General features: G+C 36.1%; 1 protein-coding gene across 18 annotated transcripts in view; it reads right to left on the bottom strand.

Annotated features, from left to right (window-relative positions):
- The window catches only part of NRXN1 (neurexin 1), a 1,115,884-nt gene that overhangs the window by 159,883 nt on the left and 933,358 nt on the right, over positions 1-22,643 (bottom strand). For all 18 annotated transcript variants that reach the window (XM_057558508.1, XM_057558511.1, XM_028168477.2 and 15 more), the window contains one exon: positions 17,026-17,197. In XM_057558508.1, the coding sequence (XP_057414491.1) occupies positions 17,026-17,197 (172 nt within the window). The remainder of the gene's footprint in view (positions 1-17,025; positions 17,198-22,643) is intronic.

The raw sequence follows: 22,643 nt of genomic DNA, 5'->3' as shown, positions 1-22,643 counted from the left end.
AAAAATAGACAAACATGAAGAAAAAGGAGGCCTATGCTATAATAACTTGGTATTTAATAAAGTTTATGCCGAAAGAGGTATATGCAAGACATGTTTTTCTTTTTTTTTAGCTGGCAGTGTAGTACACTAAACAAACCTCTGAGCTGAGAAAGCGTGGGTAAAGGGTCCCAGGCCTGTCACTAATGCCATGTATAACCAGAGATACTTTATTTGACTAGTCTTAAAACAAAAAAGATTTTAGGTTGCCATATTTTTGTATTTGATGACTAAGACGTTTTATCTCATGACAAAGTAAGGGTGACAAAGTAAGGGTCACAACATAGCATACTATCAAGAATACACAGCTTTTTAAACACTTTACATTGTCATGATAACTTGGGTGAAAATTATAGCACATGTAGCTGACATATTTCTCACCAAAAAAGAAAAGTCTCCTTTTAATAGCCCCAAGAGAAGAAGTTTCCAGTTTGAAATCTGTGAAATCTTGATTTTCTAAATATTTCATCTATAAGGCTATTAACATTTATGGAAAGAGATGATCAAGTCTGTCTGAGTTTATGGGAGTTAAAAAAATCCCAGGTTCAGGGCTTCCCTGGTGGCGCAGTGGTTGAGAGTCTGCCTGCTAATGCAGGGGACACGGGTTCGAGCCCTGGCCTGGGAAGATCCCACATGCCGCGGAGCGGCTGGGCCCGTGAGCCACAACTGCTGAGCCTGCGCGTCTGGAGCCTGTGCTCCGCAACGAGAGAGGCCGCGACGGTGAGAGGCCCGCGCATCGCGATGAAGAGTGGCCCCCGCTTGCCACAACTGGAGAAAGCCCTCGCACAGAAACGAAGACCCAACACAGCCAAAATCAATCAATCAATCAATCAATCAAACATATGCATCTGATTCAAGATCCTCATTAAAAAAAAAAAAAAAAAAAAAGAAATCTCTAGGAATAAAAATAAAATGTATATATTCTAAAAAAAAAAAAAAAAAAATCCCAGGTTCAACTCTCAGTAATACACTCAACTCAAAGACATATTACTTAAACTTTCCAAGTGTCATCACATCTGTCAAATGGGGATAAATTATGAGATTATTTTTAAGAATGAGGTGTAATTTGTCTTAAGCCCCCAGGTTCTGGTACATAGTTGGTGTTAACTCTATGATGGCTACTACTGTTTTTATAGATTACACAGAATCACAGACCTGTAGAAATGAAAAAGACTTTATAGCTAGAGTCTGGTCTAATTCCCAACCTATGAAGGATGGTTTTGATAACCTTGATATGTTGGTCTCTTGAGCGCCACAGAATTAGAAGAGAGTAGGAAAGGTACCATGGCTCATTAAGAGTTTAAGTAAATTATCTCATAAAACTACTATTGTTTATGTTATTTCCTTTTAAAATGAAATGAAAAAGTAAAGAAAGAACATCATCACACATTATGGGCAAATACAATAGACCTTCTTGTTTTGATTTGTTTTGGTTTGGCTATACATTGAAATACTCTAATTGCATTCAATCATTAAACTTAGTTTTTCTAGTAAATGGCTTTTAGGTATATTAAACAAATAACAGGAAAGTTCAAAGTATGAAACTGAAATTACAAATACAGCAAAAGAAAATAAACAAATACCTATAATCCCTGGTTTCCTATTGCAAGGGCAAGAAATTGGTAACATTATGAAAGCTACTTAGAAAAACGTAAATCAGGAAAATCAGATTTTCAAAAAATGTCTATATGTGTAGAAACAAAAATATAAAATATAAAAAATAAGATTCCAAAATGAAAAATATCAGACCTGAGAGAAAGGCATTTGATTCTACTATACAGCTCTCTTCATCCTCACAAATTCTACTCCTTCTATAGTCTATTTTGGAGCCACTGAAGAATTGAGAAGCAGGAAGATGTATAATAAAAGCAATTTTAGGAATATAAGCATCTAGGCTGTACACCTAATGGGTTAACATAATGAAGAACATAGATAGTCTACAGCTGATAATAGGAAAATTGTGATAAAGGTCTTACATAACTAAAACAATGCAAGTGCAGATAGAAAATGATGGAAACTGGGGAATCGTTAAAGGAGGAATTACCGGAAACTAGTGGCTACCATTGGATTTAGTGCTTTGATGGGATATCTAGAAAGATTTTGATATATGGGGTAATAAGGTGAATTACGTTATTAATAACACACTAGGAATGTCAGAGGGTAAGATGGTTTGGGGAGATATCATTCAGTTATAGAGTAAGAATTCAATTGCAATCAGGAATATAAATCTTTGTAAAAATGAAACAGTTGTGCTCATCACTACCTATTTGCTCAGAATGTATTAAAATTTAACAGGAACATACCATTAGAACCAGTTACCAGTCTTGTCCAGGTGGACGCTACTAATTTCACTTTATCATCATAGATTCAGAAACGTGCTCAAATTCTCCTGAGAACCCAGGGGAACTCAAGCTGGAAACCTATGGGATGTCCCTAACTCTAGGTCCATGTTGAAACTGCGCCCAAAAGCATTCTTTTGTCATAGTATAGATATCCCTTAGAAACCCCCAAATTCTGGAAGAAGGTGGTTCTGATTGTCCTTCCTTAATTACTCCCTCAGCTTTAGTTAGTAGGATTGTTATGAAGTTATCATAAATACCCCATCACAAAAAGCAAGACCAATTTTTGTGCTATTTTGGAATCTTTAACCACCTGTGTTCTTGGGTTCATTCTCTCTCCTGTATGGAATGGCCCTATCACCAACATATGTCCATTCTAGACCAGACTCAGATGTTAACTTCTTTTAAGCACTAAACGTGTGTATTCTCCTATCTACTTCATATCTCTTCCAGCTCTCATATTTACCTTTTGTGCTATGTAATCCTGCATTTCCCATACAATTCACACTTCTCTAATGATTTATCTTTCCTCCCAAATTATACTTCAAACTCTTGTAGGGTAAAGACAATATTTTTTGCTTCTCTGTTCCCCACCAGCTTTAGCCCACCATGGGACAACCATAAAGTGTGTCTTAATACATGCTCATTGATGGATCACAGGAGTAATGGAGGCTTTTGGCCTCCATTAGCTCCTTAATGTAAAATGTGTTAAAGAAATGGATAGGTCTAAGACTTAGTCTACTGGTAGCACTTTAAAGAATTTTATCCACTTTCTGATGTTTTTAAAAAAATTTCTAGTCGCTTACCTTTGTTCAATGCTTTCTAATTCAGCATGAAATACATATTTGAGAAAAATATCTTTAGGCAGAAAGTGAAAAAAAACGATTTTGAACCCAAAATAAACATAATTTATGATACGTGAAACTTGATTAAGCAAAAGAAGATGTTAAGCATAGATTTATGAGTGACTGAGAATGTGTTGATATTTTAAGATACTTTCAGTAGGAAAAAAGGTAATAATTTCATATCTGGTTAAAATTATTTTTAACCAGAATTATTTATTTCGGAATTATTATTTATGTAATAATATTTAATTTTATTAATTTACTTAATATCTTCAGCTTCCCCACCTGAACAGGAATAAACCCAGCCAGCTAGCATAATGACTAACAGATTGATTCTAGTTTCTCCAGGCAAGAGACAAGCAATAGTCTCAATTCTATCTGGCAGTCTTATAGGTAAAGTGACAAATGTTCTGGATTGCCTAGGGCAGTGTTGGTATGTGTCTGTTATGCAGAAGTAACTATTAATAGTGTTTCTTTTCTCTCTCAGAATTGTGCCTATATGAATAGTGTTTACAGTCTCCTAACTATAGGGCACCATTGTGGGGAATTGAAGATGGAGACTCCCCTGATGGTTAGAGCCCAGACAAAAGGTAAGGTGCTTGGTATGAAGGAAAAGACAGCTCACTCTTTAGGGGACATCCTCTGTGTCAGGACACATGGCTTGCCGACCCATGCACAGATTGGATTCCGGCTTCCACTCATCCCCTCTGATGGGATATTGGTGAGTGCCTATAGTTAACTCACCAGTAGTAACTGTGTAACTATATGCAGTGGCCTGTCCATCAGCTAGTGTGGATTCCCTAATGCTCACTTATTAAAATTCAAAGGATCTCCAACACCTGATCCACATTCCCAACCTCTGTGAAATCTTCCCTGACTACCACACAGTACTCCTTTCTCTAAATTTAACCAGAAAAGATTTTCTGTGCCATTCATTTATGTTGAACCCAGCCCTTCCTTAGTGATGTCTCTGTAGTGTTTTGGCTCAGGGTGGGTTTGGAGGGCACAAGGGAATGGGGCAATTACACGTCTGAGGTTTCCGGAAAGACTTATCTCCATGTGTGTGAAGCCAAGTCTGGTAGCCAAGACAGGATAAATTTGCTCTCAGAAGGAAATGCACATTAATAAGAGGATATTAGTACCTATTGCAACTATAGAATTGCAAAACTAAACTATTTTGATTAATGAGAGTGAGGCTAACACTTACTGAGTACTCACTACTTACCACGTTTTTATTAACTACTAGTATTTTGAAACTAATAACTCATTGAAAATTCAAACTACCCTAACAAGTAAGTACTATCATTAACCCATTTTACAGATCAGGAAATTGAAGTACAAAAAGAGGTTAGAGAACTGAGCCAGAAGTCACATATCTATGAAGTAATGTAACTAAGATTTGAACCCAGAGACTCTGACTCCTGAATTTTCTCTCTTAACCTCCACACTATCCCACCTTTAATCTTGTGGTAAGCCTATAGCCTAAGTCTAAAGTTTGGTCATTTGATGTGTAGTCTATATTTCCTATCACAATTTTAGTGTTTAAGAGGGGTATACAAGTTGGATTTGGCACTCACTTCTGTATTTAGGTAAACAATACCCAGGAAAAAAAAGAATAACCAGAAGAGGAGGAGGACATAATCCCAAGGGAAAATTCCCAAGGGACACTTGAATGTTCTTTCAAGTTCTGAGCAGAAGAAAGAATAACCATTGGTATCAGGACCTCAGCACAACAAAGGTGCAACCTGGTGGGAACCAGGAAGAAATTTTTCTGATTTTGTTTTTCTTACCGTGACTAAGAATAAATAGTGTAGACAGCATTGCATAATACTTCAGAGCACTGGAGTGAGCTTTGGGGTGTGTGACCTTGGCAAGTAACCTAATTTCTCTGTGTTTAGTCATCTATCCCAAGGAGATACTACAAGCTGCCTTATAAGATTTTGTGAGCGTTAATGAGAAAATGTATGTAAAAAAACCACCACAGTTCCAGTATGGAGTGCCCAGCATAGAATACCTAACTCACTGTTGCTGATTCTAGATCCTACCAAAGCCAGGAATTGAAATAAACTCGTGAACATCTGGGATTTGGGGTGAGTTCTCTTTACCTCTTCACCCCAATCCTTGAGCGACACCATTTTCCTTATTGAGTCAATGTGATGGAGTTAATCTTCTACTTGAACTTCACTTCCATAAAGCACAAGCCTTCCCTGGTGGCGCAGTGGTCAAGAACCCGCCAGCCAATACAGGTGACACAGGTTCGAGCCCTGGCCTGGGAAGATCTCACGTGCCGCAGAGCAACTAAGCCCGTGCGCCACAACTACTGAGCCTGCGTTCTAGAGCTCGTGTGCCACAACTACTGAAGCCCACGCGCCTAGAGCCTGAGAAGCCCACGCACCGCAACGAAGAGTAGCCCCTGCTCGCTGCAACCAGAGAAAGCCCTCGCGCAGCAACGAAGACCCAACTCAGCCAAAAAAAAAAAAAAAAAGCACAAGCCTCATCTAATTATCCCCAGGTGTATTTCCTACTGTGATCGCCACCATCCTGCCCCTCTTTTCTGCAAAGCAAACCTTTGCATTTAAAAAAGCTTCTATTTGTTTGTTTCTCCTCTAACCAGAAAATACACCCTCATCCAACTCCTCTGCCAAACTGAGCAATAAAAATAATAAATGAGAGCACTGAAGACTCCACGTGGACTTCTAAAATGCTCCAGCAAAGGTGACCCTGAAAAATTATTATGGCGTGCTATCAATTAGTTGACAATGTGTAGATAAATGAAGCTAAATGTCCTTCTATTCTGTCCAGTTTTATATCTCATATATCTAGCTAAAATACTTCATTGTTTCATTGGAAATACATATGGTAATATCTAGACAGACTTACGTTAGGTATATTCTTTTTTGGGTTCTCAACAGTCATTTTAAATGTTCAGGCCACCAGTATAGATAATATGCTCAAGATGACAAATTACTTCAATAATACTTAACATGAGGAAAGTTAGTCTCAAATTTCTAGGATGGGGGTGGGAACCTTAGATGCTTTCTAATGCAGTAAAACTCATAAGGCTAAAAACAAAACAGACTTTTAAACGTTTAAGATGAAAGTCTTTCTTTGAGAAATAGTCAACCCATGAGGCTAAATCTGACACAAAATATTCATCATCATAATTTAAATTTTAATATATGGCCTATTTAAAAGCTTCATACTTCAAAAGGTTTTCACATTTATTATATCATTCTGTCTTAATTAAGAACTAACTAAAATATTAGATTAGGTTACAACTTTGGATTATTACAGAAATTAGGTTTATATTCCTTAGGAATAAATGTACTTTCCTAATAACCATATGAACATGTTAATATACTATTTAGTCACAACAATTATATCTAACTTAGTTTTACAAAGACATGAAGTTTTGTGGTTTAAAATCTTTTTTTCTGGAGTAATATTATAATATACAGAATTGAATAAAAGGTATTTTTAAATGAAAATCATTTAAAGAATTTTTTATTAAAAAATATTAACTTAAACAAAAGTTGTAAAAGATAGTAATGAGAATTCTACATAACTTACATCTAGCCTAGCCTACTGTTAACATCTTAAATAACCATTGGACAATTACCAAAACTAAGAAATTGACATTGTTACTACACTATTAACTACTGTAAAGACTTTATTAGGTTTTACCAGTTTTTAACTAATGTCCTTTTTGTGTTCCAGGATCCAATCCAGATTCCCACATTGTATTTGTCATGATTAGACTGAGGTCACGAATTTTAACTGAGAATACAAAGAATACCAGAGAAATAAAGTGCCTCTCTCAGCGCATCATATCAGGAGGTGCATGAGGTCCATATTTCTTACTACTCGTGATGTTTAACTCAACCACTTAGTTAAGGTGGTCTGCTGAGTTTCTCTGTGGAAAGTTTCTATTTTCCCCTTGCAGGAGACACTTTTAGATTACATAAATTACTAGTCTCTACTCAAACTTCTACCCACTAATTTTAGCATCTATTGGTGAATCTTGCCTTCACCAATTATTACTTTGAAGTTCTAATGTTGAATTTCTACTTCCATCGCCCTTCTACATTTGGTACTGGAATTCTTCTCTAAGAAGGAGCTGTCCCCACTCCCGCACACATCTATCTATCTGTCTGTCTATCTATCTATTCAATCACTTAATATCAGTATGTGCTCACAGATATTTATTTCACTATTTGGGTTATAATCCAATACTATATTTATTTTGTTGCTCAAATAGCTCCTTCTGGCTAGTAGGAGCTCTTTCAGATTGGTTCTTGTGTCCTTCTGTCATGCCTTTATATCAGGGGTCAATAAACTGGCCGACAGGTCAAATGTGTCCCTCTATCTAATTTTATAAAGATTTATTGGAACATAACCACACCCATTCATTTACTTATTATCTATTGCTGCTTTTGACCTATAGTGGTGAAGTTGAGTAATTGTGACAAAGATCATGTGGTCCGCAAAAGCCAGATATTTACTACCTGGCTTTTTACAGTAAAAGTCTGTCAATCCTTGCCCTAGATGGATTTTTTTTTTAAATTGAGAACTTTGGATAGTGCCAAAAATGCCTTTGTTTGTCACATTTGAGGTAGTTCATTCATAATACAGAACCCTAAATATATATTTTCCTAACTTAATTAGTTATAACATTTTTTATGTTAAGGATCTATTTTTCATGGAAAGGAAGGAGTGGGTTGTCAGTGATCTCCTGGAATGAATTAAGTACATATATAAGAGAATCAACTATAGAGATTAAGAATGTGATGGGGAGAAAAAGGTGAAAAATTATCTAGTACAGAGAGAAAAAGAGATAAACTACTCTTCTCCATGAGTTCTAAAGTTTCCTCTATACATGCAAAGGGCTTTATTACCTTGCCCTCATAATAATAAAAAGTAATCCTTTCCAAAGGTGTCAGATTAATAGTCATTTTTGTCTTGACTGCATTGGACACTGTTATTTCACCATCACACTTCATAATCCTCAGATGACTTACCAATGGATCTATCCAAATGAGACCCTCAAATCACACGCTTTGATTTTAAGGATATTTATTATGCAATGAACCAATGTTAGAATTATAGCAAGCACAGTATCAGTGGTCAAAATCCATTTATTGGAAGGATTATGACATTCTTGTAATCATATTTGAGAGAACAATTTTTCTAAATTGGAAGTACAAAAGTTGGGCTTGTTCTGTTAAAGAAAAAGAATTTTATCTGAACTAGCAGGCTACATCCAGGGCAACATCAGTGGTTAGAAGGTTATTATTATTAGAAGGTTAATAAAGGGCAGTTACATTTCATTGGAAGCTTGCTTCATTTGGGTAGGAGGAGCTTCCTCCTCATATGTTCATTAAATAGACTTTATTTTTTCCTCTAAATTCTAGACCTCCTTAAGATCACCCAGAGCAGAGGTTCTGCATTCTAATTCAGAGGTTAATGGGCCATAAGGATGTTGAGGCACAACCCCTAAAAATCATATGCATCACTGAGTGTACATGCAGATATCTGTGTATTTTTCTAAAGATAAAATGCCCTATTTATCAGATTCTTATAGAGGCAGAGATTCAAAGGAAGTTAAGAAAAATTGATCTAGATTAATCTAAAACTGCAGCTAGTTACCTAATTTTTGTACTTCATATAGAACTTCAACATTAGTGTATGAAATTTTTACCTTTTTGCTATTCTGCTACCTCTTGAACAAACTGTCATTGTTTACTAGGAAAAAAATGACATTTAATACCAACTAATTCCTGAGCTAACAAAATAAGAAAAGTGGGTAGACAGCAGACAAAGGGAAATAGTATGAAGAGTACGAGCCTTACTCATAGGTGGTATACAAATGCTCACATTAAGGGTTGAGAGGAAAAAGAGCAAATAGTAGAATTTAAAAAAACTGTTTAATCATACGCAAAAATACTAGTTGTTATCAGTATTTATCATAAAAATATATAAATATTCCTGGACAATTTAATAAAACCTCTTGATAAAATAGGGATCAGAGTGTTTGAGAAAAAATTAAAAGAAGGGCCCATCATTAAGTTGGGAACACGGCTGATCTCCCATTGAACTCAGGTAATTATACACTATGTTACAATAAAGATACTTTTGGATAATAATCAAATTATAAAAGCACTGTCACAAAACTATAAATCTCTTCAAAATCAACCAAACACCTGCAAGTTTCCTGAAAGCCTAATATCCTTAAAAATGTAATTTCTCTGACTTTTAGCCTTTACCTATTTCTGAAAACCTATTTCTATCTCAACTTCTAAAAACTAAATTTTCATTTATAGTGGCAACTATTTTTTTTGTATCTGACATAAGTGATTCATTGTTTTTAACTAGTAGGTAGATTCATTATCCTGATCAGTACTTTTGAAGAAGAGTCCTTGAACCCAATTCCTCAGTCAACATTTTTGGCTACCTTTACTTAAAATTTATGATAATGCCATTCTCTGTTTAACCCAAGTATTTTTCAGGAGTGAAATCAACACCTCCCTTTATTATGATAAGAATTTAAATCTCTAAACAAATTGTAATTTGGAAACAATGACGGGGAACAAGAAGATAAAGGGGGAATCTTCTGGAAACCATGAAGAAGGGCTGCCATTTATATATATTTATATTATCTATGTTTGCCAGACTGTGTAGTCTAAATGATGCCCATCAAACCATGAGAGAACCTTTCTCTTTCTTTTATTAGAAAATTAAAATTCCTAATATGATTATGTTACAGTAACTGTAAGAACGCTTTGATATTAAAAAAGAAAAAACTACAGGTCACTGAAAATATATAAGAACAAGTGAGAAGTCTGAGAATATATCATTTCTTTCCATCTCCTTGGATACAATTTCTCTGAAGCTAAGCATTTTAGGTAGATGTATTTAATATACTGCTCAATAAAAAGTTCATTATGCTTCATCATTAAGAAAAGCCCCCAAAGTCTCAGAAAAACTGAACACCGTGAAAGAAGATAATTAAAGTGGAAAAAGTCAGAGTTTTAGTCACTAATTTTAATACAGCTATAGTATTTGAAGTTTCAGATTTCTCATAGTATGAAGCTTTACTTTGGATAATTTGGATTAGTAAACAGTTAACCATATCAAATAGAAAGCCAAACATTTATATATTCCCATAAATATTTATCCATGCACCTATGTATGTTTTGGCTAAAAAACATGAGCAAAAGACAATGCTTTGACATTGAAGTTAAATGAGGAAATGGGATTTACTCAACAATTATTTATTAAGTACTCTATTATGTGCCAAGTCCTGATAATCATGTCTTCTGTTGGAGCCTACCCCAAACTTGTAGTTTATTTAAAGAATGATTCACATCTTCTGTATGGTTTATCAGTTTCCATAAGTGAGTTAGATTTTCACTGCCTTACTTTGTAGGAGGGAAACAAAATTCAGTCACACTCTTCCCATATCTCTACATTTAACCAAGACAGGGGCAGGTCTTCTATTAAGATACAGTTTTTCTCCCGAATAATACTTAAGAATTCTTATACTTGAATCCTCTAATGAACCATTCCTCTTCTAGCTACTGAAATCAACTAAGTTTCAAGTGATGTCACTGAGAAATAAATATAAATTAGTAAATATATAAAGTTTGAAATCATGTCAACCTAAAGGTTGACTGCTGCAGGAAGAGTAAAACAGTATGATTCATAATGGTTTCCTTAATTTGCTAATTAAGTTTTTAAAATGAGGTTAAAAAATAATCAGTGCCTACTAATAAGTAATACTATTCAAAAATTTAATGATAACAAAAAACTGTGGTTTTTGTAAGAAACTTATTTTTATCCCATGTGTTACTATTTTTTAACACTCATACGATAGTTTTGTGTGTATGTGTGTCTGTGTGAGTCAGTAGAAGCAGTAGGCTGTGACATGGGCTAATATAGACAGTTATGCCTGATCATGTAAATCATAATGTTTAGTTATGAAGAATATACCTTGCTATGCTGAAGGATACATCTAATGATCTCTCTTCTGTTTGGTTTTTGTCTCCCAGACAGTATAAAGGAAAGCACACAGAGCCAGTAGATAGGAGTTTCCAAGTGTAGTTTCGGCTCTGCCACTAACTAGCATAGTGATCCTGATCAAATCCATTAGCCTCTCCAAGATTCCATTTTATTGTCTGAAAAGTGAAGGAGCTGGAAGAGAAGATCTTCGAAGTTCCTTACCTCCTTCAAATTCTATGATTATAAATGAGGTAGATTTTCTCAATTATATCATCCACATAGTAAAAATTCAGCTAAAAAGAAATAAAAATATAAAAATCCTCAAACCAATGGATACTTTAGTACCATATAGGAAACTTTCAGTGATGGAGTGGCTTAAATACATAATAATTAATGACTCGAGCTAAAAATCAATCAATTAATCTAAACTAAGTGTGTAGAATTTAAAGGGAAATCATCAATATGACTTTCCCTGAGCCCTGAAATATTTGAAGCCTTTGAAGATGAAAACAAAGTCAAGATTTAGAGATAATCCCCATAAGATCTTTGAGCCAAATTGAATGGTCATGCAAAAAGCATTTACACCCTCTCCATGAAGTCTTTCCTTGAGTTATTCCTCTTTCTTTCAAATCTTCCGTCCCTAAACTATCTGCTTTGTTACAACACTCCAGATCGCCATTTTCTCTTTTCTTTAAACTCTAATAGCAACTAAACCCTGTACTACTAACTTTGAAGCTAATCCGTTTTATGTGACATTGGTAGGTCTTCAAAATCCTTCTTTGCCTCCCAAACAGACTAAACTCTTAGTAAACAGCAACTATATCTCTGACTTCTCTACTTATTCCTATCACAGGTTTCCATTTCATTGTTACCTAATGCAGTCTAGTGGCCACACTGCAGCATCAAAACATTGAATAATCAATGGTTACACTGAGAGAGAGAGAGGGGGGAACTAAAAAGTAGAAATGACTCTCCTTTTACTCAGTTGTTCACTAGGTCTTCTAATGTGTTCTGTATTCAACCTCTTTATCTTCTCACACCCTCACACCTTATCTTAGGCTTTTATCTTTTGATACCTGGGTTTTTTAATAGCTTCCTAATTATTTTCTGTCTCTACCTCTTCCTGCTAATCCCATTAAAATGTAATCTAGCCTTTCAAGACCCAAACCAAATTTCCTATATTTTTTGTAGTCTTACTAGACCACTCACTCCAAAATGGCTTGTCTTTCTTGGAACCAATTTTCCCTTTTTATTTTTCTTATTCAGAAATTAGCGGGGCTTCCCTGGTGGCGCAGTGGTTGAGAATCTGCCTGCCAATGCAGGGGACACGGGTTCGAGCCCTGGTCTGGGAAGGTCCCACATGCCGCGGAGCAACTAGGCCCGTGTGTCACAACTACTGAGCCTGCGCGTCTGGAGCCTGTGCTCCGCAACAAGAGAGGCCGTGACAGTGAAAGGCCCACGCCCCGCGATGAAGAGTGGCCCCCGCTTGCCACAACTAGAGAAAGCCCTCGCACAGAAACGAAGACGCAACACAGCCATAAATAAATTAAAAAAAAAAAAGAAATTAGCTGAATATGATATGATAACACTTGTATTTTCCCACATAGTATATTTTTAATCTTGAACATTTTTTACGTATCTCTGTAACCAGATGGTAAGCCTAGGAAGTTCCTTTAATATAGTATACATTTGTTGCTTTGATGTGTTAACTTGACAGGAAAAACATGAATATTTGACCTTGTACAGAATAAATAACATCTTTTTGGCATTCTGTGGTAGACAAATGAATTCAATGGTTTATCCTCGAAGGTAACTGTGGTTTATCTGGAGAAATCTTTAGTCTGGGCTAGTAAAATAATGTTAGGTTTTGTGGATTAACATCATGAGAAGACGAAGTCTATGTTTGTTGAGAGAGAAAATTTTGCTAACTGTAATTAGGAACAAATCAGGGATTAATGATGCATTACATTCTAGAGCTTTAACTGATAAGCACCAAGAAATGGCTTTCTCGACTTTAAATGGTTTGCAAAATATTATTTCTATACTTTGCTCCATGCACAGAAAATAATGAAAACTGGGTTTTCTATTCAGAAAATTCAATATTTATTCTAACACGTGAATTGTTGAGTTATGAGAATATTTCATACACTCCAAAAGAGCATAAAATCTACCTCTACTAATTAGTTTCTCTATGAAAGCCTTCCAGACAATTATAGGGTAATACCACTGGTCAATGCTTTAGGTACTTTTCATTAAAGGTACAGTGTTGCTACCAGATGAATTGCTTCATATAAAAGCACTTACCACAAAGTCCTATAATGGAAGGTTAAGTGCTATACTTAATTACTAATTTCAACCCCTATTACCTATATTTTGCAGTGCAGGCACTTAAAAAGGAACCAAATATAGTCTGTTGGTTTCCACTTCTCTGATTACAGGATTTAGTGGTAAAAGCATTAGTCCGTCTGATTTTCTAATGAATAATAACCAAAAAACAAACAAAAAAAAAACTTTTAAAATAAAAATATTCATACCACAAACCAATATAAAAGAGATATGCTAGACATTTCTGTTGAGCTCATACATAAGATCACTTTGTTCCAAAAACTTTAATCTAGATGACACATACTTGTAAATTTGTATTCAGTCTTATGGCATTGTTGCAGATGAAGCTCTGAGAGAAAAAGGTATTTGAAATTTTCATGGCTTATCTCCTACCTCAACATCATGCTGAAATGCACACAGAGCAGATGATTAATAAAATGCCTGATGACAACCATGGTGACTCCCCTGAGTTCTTTACATATTGATTGTTAACTTTTTATATGTATATATCGAAATTCCTCACAGCTGCTCTAATTTTCTCAAGGGCAGATTCTGTGTTTTACCCTTGCTTGTATCCTTCAGAACAACTGCAACTTTGCTCACTTTTGATTTATTAATAACATCTAAAATACTTTTTGGTGAAAGGACACTTAGAATCTTTGACTAAATATAAAAGGTGGCAGCTAAATTGAGTATTACTGAAGAGTCGTTCCTTAATTATCATGATTTTGCCAGCTTCTGATTTTTAAATATATTTTATATTGTTTCGTATACTGAGCATCCATTTAATTGGTACATAAGACATCATATGTGTTAAACAACTATTAGTCTAGAAAAAAAATACAGAAATATTTGTTGACTTAGTTAATTAACACTGCTCTTATCTCAGCTACTGATATTCAAATTGGACATTAGCATACCACAAAAAGACAGGGATCATGTCTTTTTTGAACTATGCCTAGAATATAGTATCTGGTATGTGCACAATTAAAGGGTTGTTAGTCAGATAAAATATATTAAAATAGTGAGGTATAGAAATTTTTAAAAACATAAAGTATTTATCCAAGCGCATTAGTGCATTAGAAAACGAGGTTCTGATTATCTATGCTTGGGAAATGCATACTATATTTCTCTTTTAGAGATTCATTATGGTATTAATATAACAAAGTACAAGCATAGATATTTTTAACTTAGTTAACCCAGAATTTCCCAAACTAACTTGAGAGTGGGACTTCCTCTCTCCTCTCATAAGTCACCATTAACATTCTCTAGAATAGGGCTCTTAAAGATACTAGTTTGGAAGTATGATAAGAGTGAAAAGTTACTAAACTAAGATAATTTTAAAGAATTAACTGGTGAAACAAAGCTAGGCTTCAAGAGGCAACTGCCACACTGTAAGTAACAGGATTTATCATTTTACATGGTCAGGTTCACTGTTCACGGATGACAACATTCCAGGAGCAGAGTCTAGATCTTATCCTACTTTATATCTTCAGTGGTGTCCAGTGCAATGACTACCTCTCAGTAAATAGGTATTGATTAATCTGGATTTTAGGAAATTCACCAGTTTACGTTTCTGTTGTTTCACTAAGGCTGCAGTTATCATAAAAATTACATTTCTACTAGGATTCAGTACATGCAATAAGGGATTAGCAGGGGCTATGTAGCACTGCATACGTATTTAAGTTACTTTCCTTCCAGATCTTCCATTCCTTAGTCTTATTAAAGTTGGTAACAGAAGGTGTGCATTCTTGTAATTGTAGTTTAAAACCGGGATAATTCCAAGGACATCAATTCAGCAAATATTTATTGAGTGTCTACTATTTGCCAGTATTATAAAAGGCACTGGGCATATTATTAATGTGCTTGCTTCTGAATTTTGTCATAGTGCAGGGTTTTTTTTTTTTTTTTTTTTTTTTTTGGTTTTTTTGTTTTTTTTGTTTTTTTTGTTTTTTTTTTTTTACTTGATTTTATTTATTTATTTATTTATTTATTTTTTGGCTGTGTTGGGTCTTCGGTTCGTGCGAGGGCTTTCTCCAGTTGCGGCAAGCGGGGACCGCTCTTCATCGCGGTGCGCGGGCCTTTCTCTATCGCGGCCCCTCCCGTCGCGGGGCACAGGCTCCAGACGCGCAGGCTCAGCAATTGTGGCTCACGGGCCCAGCTGCTCCGTGGCATGTGGGATCTTCCCAGACCAGGGCTCGAACCCGTGTCCCCTGCATTAGCAGGCAGATTCTCAACCACTGCGCCACCAGGGAAGCCCAGGGTTTTTTTTTATTACATTTAATTCAGCAAATATTTGTAAAGCACCAGATTTATAGAATAGGTTTGAAATGTGGCTTGAAGATGTAGATGTTGTAAATTATAAAAGGTCCAAAAGGGTATCACAGACATTTCATTCCATAATTGTGCATAAGTAGTACTAAAAAAAATTGATCTTTATTTAGTAAGTTAGTTACTTCCTCGAATTGTTTCTTTCAAGAAACAAATACTGTAATAGAGAAATTTATATATAAATTTTGGTAATCATTTTTATTGTGCAAAATAAAAATTTCTTTTTATAATCTTTCTTTACACTAATCTTTCTTTATCTTTATATACACAGATAAATGAGACTGATGTTTTTAGTAACCTCTTTTGTACTAAAATATGGAAAGGATAATAATTTCAGTAAAATACCTTTGGACTTTTAATTTGGATTTTACTTTAAAATAGCATTTTAAAAATTGAGAATATATGCAATCACAAGTAACACTGGTTTAAGTTTCTAATCTACTGCCTTTGTTTCAATAACAGTACTGACAAAACTCATTAATTATGAACAAGATAATTTTTATTTTATCAGTAATAGCTTGACATACATTTTATAGACTTGAAATGACTAATACTACCAGTGTCACAGAATCTTTGCGAAACCCCATGGTTATATGACAGTGAAAACAAATTTCATTTACTTACATGTTCTTATAACTGCTGTTTTATGGTACTATATATAGTTCCTTTACTATTTCTCTGTTTGTCCCATGGTCCTCCTGCAGCTTTCATGAGTTTCAGCTATGTACCACCATCAAAGGAACTCTCGTCCTATTTTCTTTCACAGAAAAGTGGTATGATATTCCCTCTCTTAGGTTTAAATTTTAACTTTGTTACTTTTGACAAAGCCTTTCCTTTGTTCAAATGCAAGGATCCAGTTAAAAAAGAGCTTTGACATGTTGTGCCTTTTATGTGTGCATTTTTTTGGTTTCACTGATGTCCCGAATTTTGCAAACGATAACGTGTGCCTTCAAGTTCTCCTATAAAATGCCATTTGTACACTGTATCAAGAACAGTTTAGGACAACATTACATTCACATGACTCTAAAATCTGATAAATACTTGATGGTTTCTCAGAAAACCCACAGTTGGGTGAAACGGACGAAAACAATGCTTCGTTTTCCAGTTTGTTTTTCATAAAATCTTCCCCCGATACACATTCACTGGCTTACCTGCAGGGTAGCGCTCAATCACTGGCCAGCTATCCACCTGTAACGTGGCATTGCCACCACTCCTCGTGAAACGGACTACATGGTATTTCCCATCGTTAATGATTGCATTGGACTCTTCGATGGCGATGTCATCTGTCCCAACATTAAATTTAACTCCGATTTTTCCTTGATGCTGGAAGGGAGGAGGGGAGTAAAAAGAGTTGTATGAAGTTGTGCTGATTCATCATCATTTAATAAGAATTACATACAGGGTATTGCTCAAAAACATGCTTCAGAACAACAGCTGCTTTCCTCCGATTTTACTTCTGAAAAGCTCCGGCAAGGTTCTTGACATTTGGATAAATCTGAAGCATCTCTTTCATGGATAACTGATAATTCCAAAAGACACGCTTTCAAGAGAATTGAGCTGCCTTCTTCCCAGAGGTTGCCACAGACAAGGTGCACAGCTGCCTGTGTTAAAGGATATACTTTCATGTTAACATAGCTCCTTTAATCCACGCCTTCCATTTCACAAGAAAAATGAGGCTTGAAATTCTCCCTTTTAATAACTGGTGAAATCAGAGCAATGAAGTCTATTTCTAAATACAAAGTGGACAAAAGCTCACAAAATAGAAAATCACTCTACAGGGTATGGGCACACAGACAGGCATTTAATGAGTACAATCATTATTCACACACACAAAAACCATCATATGCTAAGAGTCTGAAATTCACTGAATTTCTTTATTTTGCAAATGATGAAACTATGACACAGGAAGGTGCAATGAGTTGTTCAAGGTCATATAACTAAATAGAGGGGTGCTAGAGTTAGAATTCAGTTCCCTCATTCTTCATTTATACCTAAGCTAAGATGAAGTTAAGATATGGGTATCTAAAAGTGACTACCTCTCTGAATTATGCAAAGCAACATTCTAAGTGCAAAGTTTGTGGCTGTTAACTTTATAATTTCATAATACAAGGCAAAGAGAAACATGTGCTTATGTCCTCTGTCTTTGAGAGAAACCTTCTCTAACAGCAGGGCTGTCAACTCTACCATGAGTTCAGTTGATTTTTAAAGCATGTGGATTTGCCCTTAATCAGTAGCACAGAATACTTGCAGTGTGGGCCCTTGTCAGAGTACATAACCTCAAACTGTCTGCAGCTCACCTTTTACCAAACCTCAGTTGAGAGGAACGACATGGGGGAAAAGGGATGCAAAGGACATATAGTCCATCCATTGCTGCAGAAATTTAAAATCAGAATTCCAGAAACCAGAAGATTTGAATCACATCCTCTTGACCTCTTGCTGGATTCTCATCATTGAACTAAGCAGCAAGAGCATGGCATCAGTTTACACTGAGGGTTATTGCAAAAAAAAAAAAAAATCTTGTATAACACTGCATTAATTGAAGGGAAGTATTTGAAGATGTTGTTTGGGACACTGGTCATTGCCATTGTCTCCTTCTATAGTTCTTATTCCTGGTTCTTGGTATCCATAAAAGATCTCTTTCTTATAATAGGTTAGTATGGTTTTTCTTTTTTTGTGTTTTGATTTGTTTTGGTCTTGATGAACAATATGACTTAAAGATCACATTTCCTTTCTGACATTGGTTATTAGGAAACTCAGAGTCAAAGTGAGTAGGGAAATTTTACAAGCTGCACAGACCCCTGCTATACTGTTTTCTCCTGGGGTTATTTTTTTTTTTTTTTTTTTTTTATTTATGGCTGTGTTGGGTCTTCTTTTCTGTGCGAGGGCTTTCTCTAGTTGTGGCAAGCGGGGGCCACTCTTCATCGCAGTGCGCAGGCCTCTCACTATTGCGGCCTCTCTTGTTGTGGAGCACAGGTTCCAGATGCGCAGGCTCAGTAATTGTGGCTCACGGGCCCAGCCGCTCTGCGGCATGTGGGATCTTCCCAGACCAGGGCTCGAACCCGTGTCCTCTGCATTGGCAGGCGGATTCTCAACCACTGCGCCACCAGGGAAGCCCTCCTGGGGTTATTTTTATTTTCTACCATATTTCTCAAGATCCTTATTTTTAAATATATGCCATTGTAAGGCATTTCAGTTTTTGGCAGATTGATTCAGATGATAACTAAACAACAGGATTCCAATAAACACTAACCTTTTATCCAAGGGCCTATAAAGACATCTTTAGACATCTTTTTAGCATAGGTCTTTGGTGCAAACACTCATTGTTTTTTCATTTTGGTAGAATTCCTATTTGCTCATTTTCAGTAAAATATTTAACATGGCATATTTATATTTTAACACGTATGTGATATAACTCCATAGGAAATTCTTTAAGAATATTATTTAAGAAGTTTATTATCTTTATTTAAACAACACTTCTATAGTGTTCTAAGCACTTTACAAATACTAACTCTGGTATTTCTCCTAAGAGCCCCAGGAAAGAGGTACTATTTTATCTGCATTTGACAGATGAGGAAACTGAAGCACAGAGTGACTAAGTAACTTGGCCAAGGTCACGCAGCTAGAAAGAGAAAAGCTGTGATTCAAACCCAGGCAGTCGGGCTCCAGAGGTTGAGCTCCCACTCATTACACTAGGCTGAATTTTAGGAATATTGGGTCATCTTCTAGCTGCAGTTAACAGATTTGGTAAATCTGGTTGTTCTTTGTTACCTGTTTTATCTTTCTGGCTAGAGTAGGAGCACCACGGAGCCTCTTATTATGCTTTGCAGATTGTATGTATCAATCAATGCGTGCTTAAAATAATTTTATAGAGGATAGTAAGCAACTGATATGTGGACATGATAGGATGTTAAAATGGACTCTTTTTGTCTCAGTTTCAGCTGCAATCCTGAGATACCAATAAGTAAAAAGCAAACAAACAAACAAACACAGATTTCTACCTCCATTTTACAAAATGAGGTACAAGATTGCCTAAGCCAGACTTGCAAAGAACAGCACTGAAAACTGCTTTTGAGACCCTGAATTAATTACCTATTTGCAGTCCATTAAAGAGGCAAGAAAGACCAAGAAGCGATTGATAATTACAAGAGGATTTTTGAATGTGATGTGATTTGCATGTACCTCCAAGGTAGAAGGTTACTTTTCCCTTATCTTAGGGGTGCACGGGAAAGGGACTTTAATGGAACATCTCAGAAAGTTTGATACTTGTCTCCTGGAACTTGGGGCAGTTGTTGGGGTAATCAGCAACCCCAGTTGCCCTTGCCTGGGATTTGATGCTTGCCTGACAAATCTTCAAGGGGAGAGACTGTGACTGCTAATGCTCTGATGGCAGAGCAAGAAGTTATTACTGCACCAGGGCTCACCTGTACATTAGTTTGTTAGAAGGAACATGTGAGCATTATACATGGACCATGGGTTAGAGAGCCAGCACTGAACTGTGTTGTATTCTATCCAAGAGGTCCCCTGGGGAGAGAGGTGGTGAGTAGTTAAGACAAGTCAAGAGAAAGAACCTGGAGTTGCAGTGATGGGTGCCCAGGGACTGAGGCGGAAATCCTAAATGACCATCTGAAAGATGTGGTTAAGAGAACTAAAAAAAACCCCACCAAAATGCCCCCCAAGAGTGCCCCTCAGTGTCAATTTTAAGCATGGGTTAAGCACAGCTAGACAGTTACTATTGTATTAGCCAAGTAAGATCATTTCTGCCCCTTATCTCCTCTTCCTTCTCCTGCTTCATCCCTGGAGGAGTCAAGGAGGAAGAAGAGTAAACATCGTGTAAACAAGAGGAGAAACAACCCTGCTCCCTCACCCAGTGCAAGTGGCAGCTCTGAGGCAGCCCAAGCAGGGGTAAAGGGATAAGGGACTGGCTTTAACTGAAATTGTATTTATTATTACAAAGGAGTAAGCTGAAATTACTTATGTCTAAACATGAACAGATGATTTTTTTTTATTATCTAAAAATGACCAAGGTAGTGTTGAGACATTTCCTAGACTTTACTGGGGTCAGGAAGCAATATTCGACAGAACAGGTTTAAATTCCTGTTGCAACCTAGGAATCAGCTCTTTCACCATAACAAGTACATGGAGATATTTGTTACTCTAGAGCTGATTGTTTTACTGTCTCTTCTATTATAGTCATGCATCATATCCCAGGATAGATGGAAAGAAATTCTTCAAGTTTCCTACTTGTTCTGATAGGAAGGCTATAGCAGGCTATTTTCATCAGAGTTCTAATCAGTAAGGAGATTCAAGTTCTGTGAATAGATGCATTACAATGCTAAAGATACAAAATGCACCAAACTCTGAAAAAGAGTCTTTTACCTTATCCATAAATGTTTCTGCAACATGAAATGCAAAATGCTTATTTTCTAGGGTATATGCCCAGATTTCTCAGGGATTCATTTCTTGCAACATAGTAAAATAAACTATTAAGAAACAGTGAGAATTGCTGATACTTGGAAAGCTTCTGACTTTTAAATGATGCCCATCTTTCCCTGCATATGTTGATTCTTCAACTTCCAACATCTTTAACATCTCATGGATTCCAACTCCAGAGACAGCTAGACCAGAACTGAATACCACCAAAGTAGGTTCAAACAATAGACTGTACCCTAACTCAGACATTATTTACCCCACCCTATGTTGCATCAAGTCCTTGAAAAACAACTTAAGCATAAATAATAGCCAATGGGCCAATTTTTTTTCCCTAAAAACAAATAAATTAAAAAGGCATATAGGGCTTCCCTGGTGGCGCAGTGGTTGAGAATCTGCCTGCTAATGCAGGAAACACGGGTTCGAGCCCTGGTCTGGGAGGATCCCACATGCCGCGGAGCAGCTGGGCCCGTGAGCCACAACTACTGAGCCTGCGCGTCTGGAGCCTGTGCTCCGCAACAAGAGAGGCCACAATAGTGAGAGGCCCGCACATCGCGATGAGGAGTGGCCCCCGCTTGCCACAACTGGAGAAAGCCATAGCACAAAAACGAAGACCCAACATAGCAATCAATCAATCAATCAATAAAGAAATCTTAAAAAAAAAAAAAAAGGCATATAAACTATAAAATGTTAATATCAAGCATGTTTAGAGGACCAATATTTACAATTCCATTCAGAAAGTGTAAATATTCTCAAAACACATCCCTCCCATATTGACAGGATAGCAAGTCATTTCAATTATATAAACAAAACTTGTTAAACTTTCTTGCCAATAGATAATTACAATTTAAAAAAATTCATTTCAAATTCTTATTCTCTGGGATTAAATGTGATTGTCCCTGGCAAATTCTCATGACACTGCATTAGCAAAACCAGCAGTAATTTCACTGGACATGTACTGATTTTTCAACTTTGTGTCTTCCTTGAAATAGATAACTGGCTCACACCATAATTTCAAAAATCTATTATGAGAATATCAGTAACAAGGCATTTATAATTTAATGAAGTCTTTCCATGGATTCATTAAATAAATAGTGACAAAGGTAATTACTGATTTTTTCACAAAAGCTCATTTCGGAATAAGGATTATATTATTAGACCAAGTTAAAAGGAAAAATGAAAGATGACATCGGAAAGGAACTTGAAAATTTTAGCAAGTGACACCATAGTTAATGCATCTCTTAATTCCATCTGCAATCACATATTCATTGGAAAAATATTTGTTTTAACAAAGATCAAGATTTAATGGTATACTCAGTATCTTGGGCATACTTCAATCAGG

The sequence above is a fragment of the Balaenoptera acutorostrata genome, chromosome 12 (genome assembly GCF_949987535.1).
Source record: "Balaenoptera acutorostrata chromosome 12, mBalAcu1.1, whole genome shotgun sequence".
NCBI classification, from domain to species: domain Eukaryota; kingdom Metazoa; phylum Chordata; class Mammalia; order Artiodactyla; family Balaenopteridae; genus Balaenoptera; species Balaenoptera acutorostrata.
The sequence above is the reverse complement of the archived record's forward strand: the minus strand, read 5'-3'. Positions and strand labels throughout refer to the sequence as shown.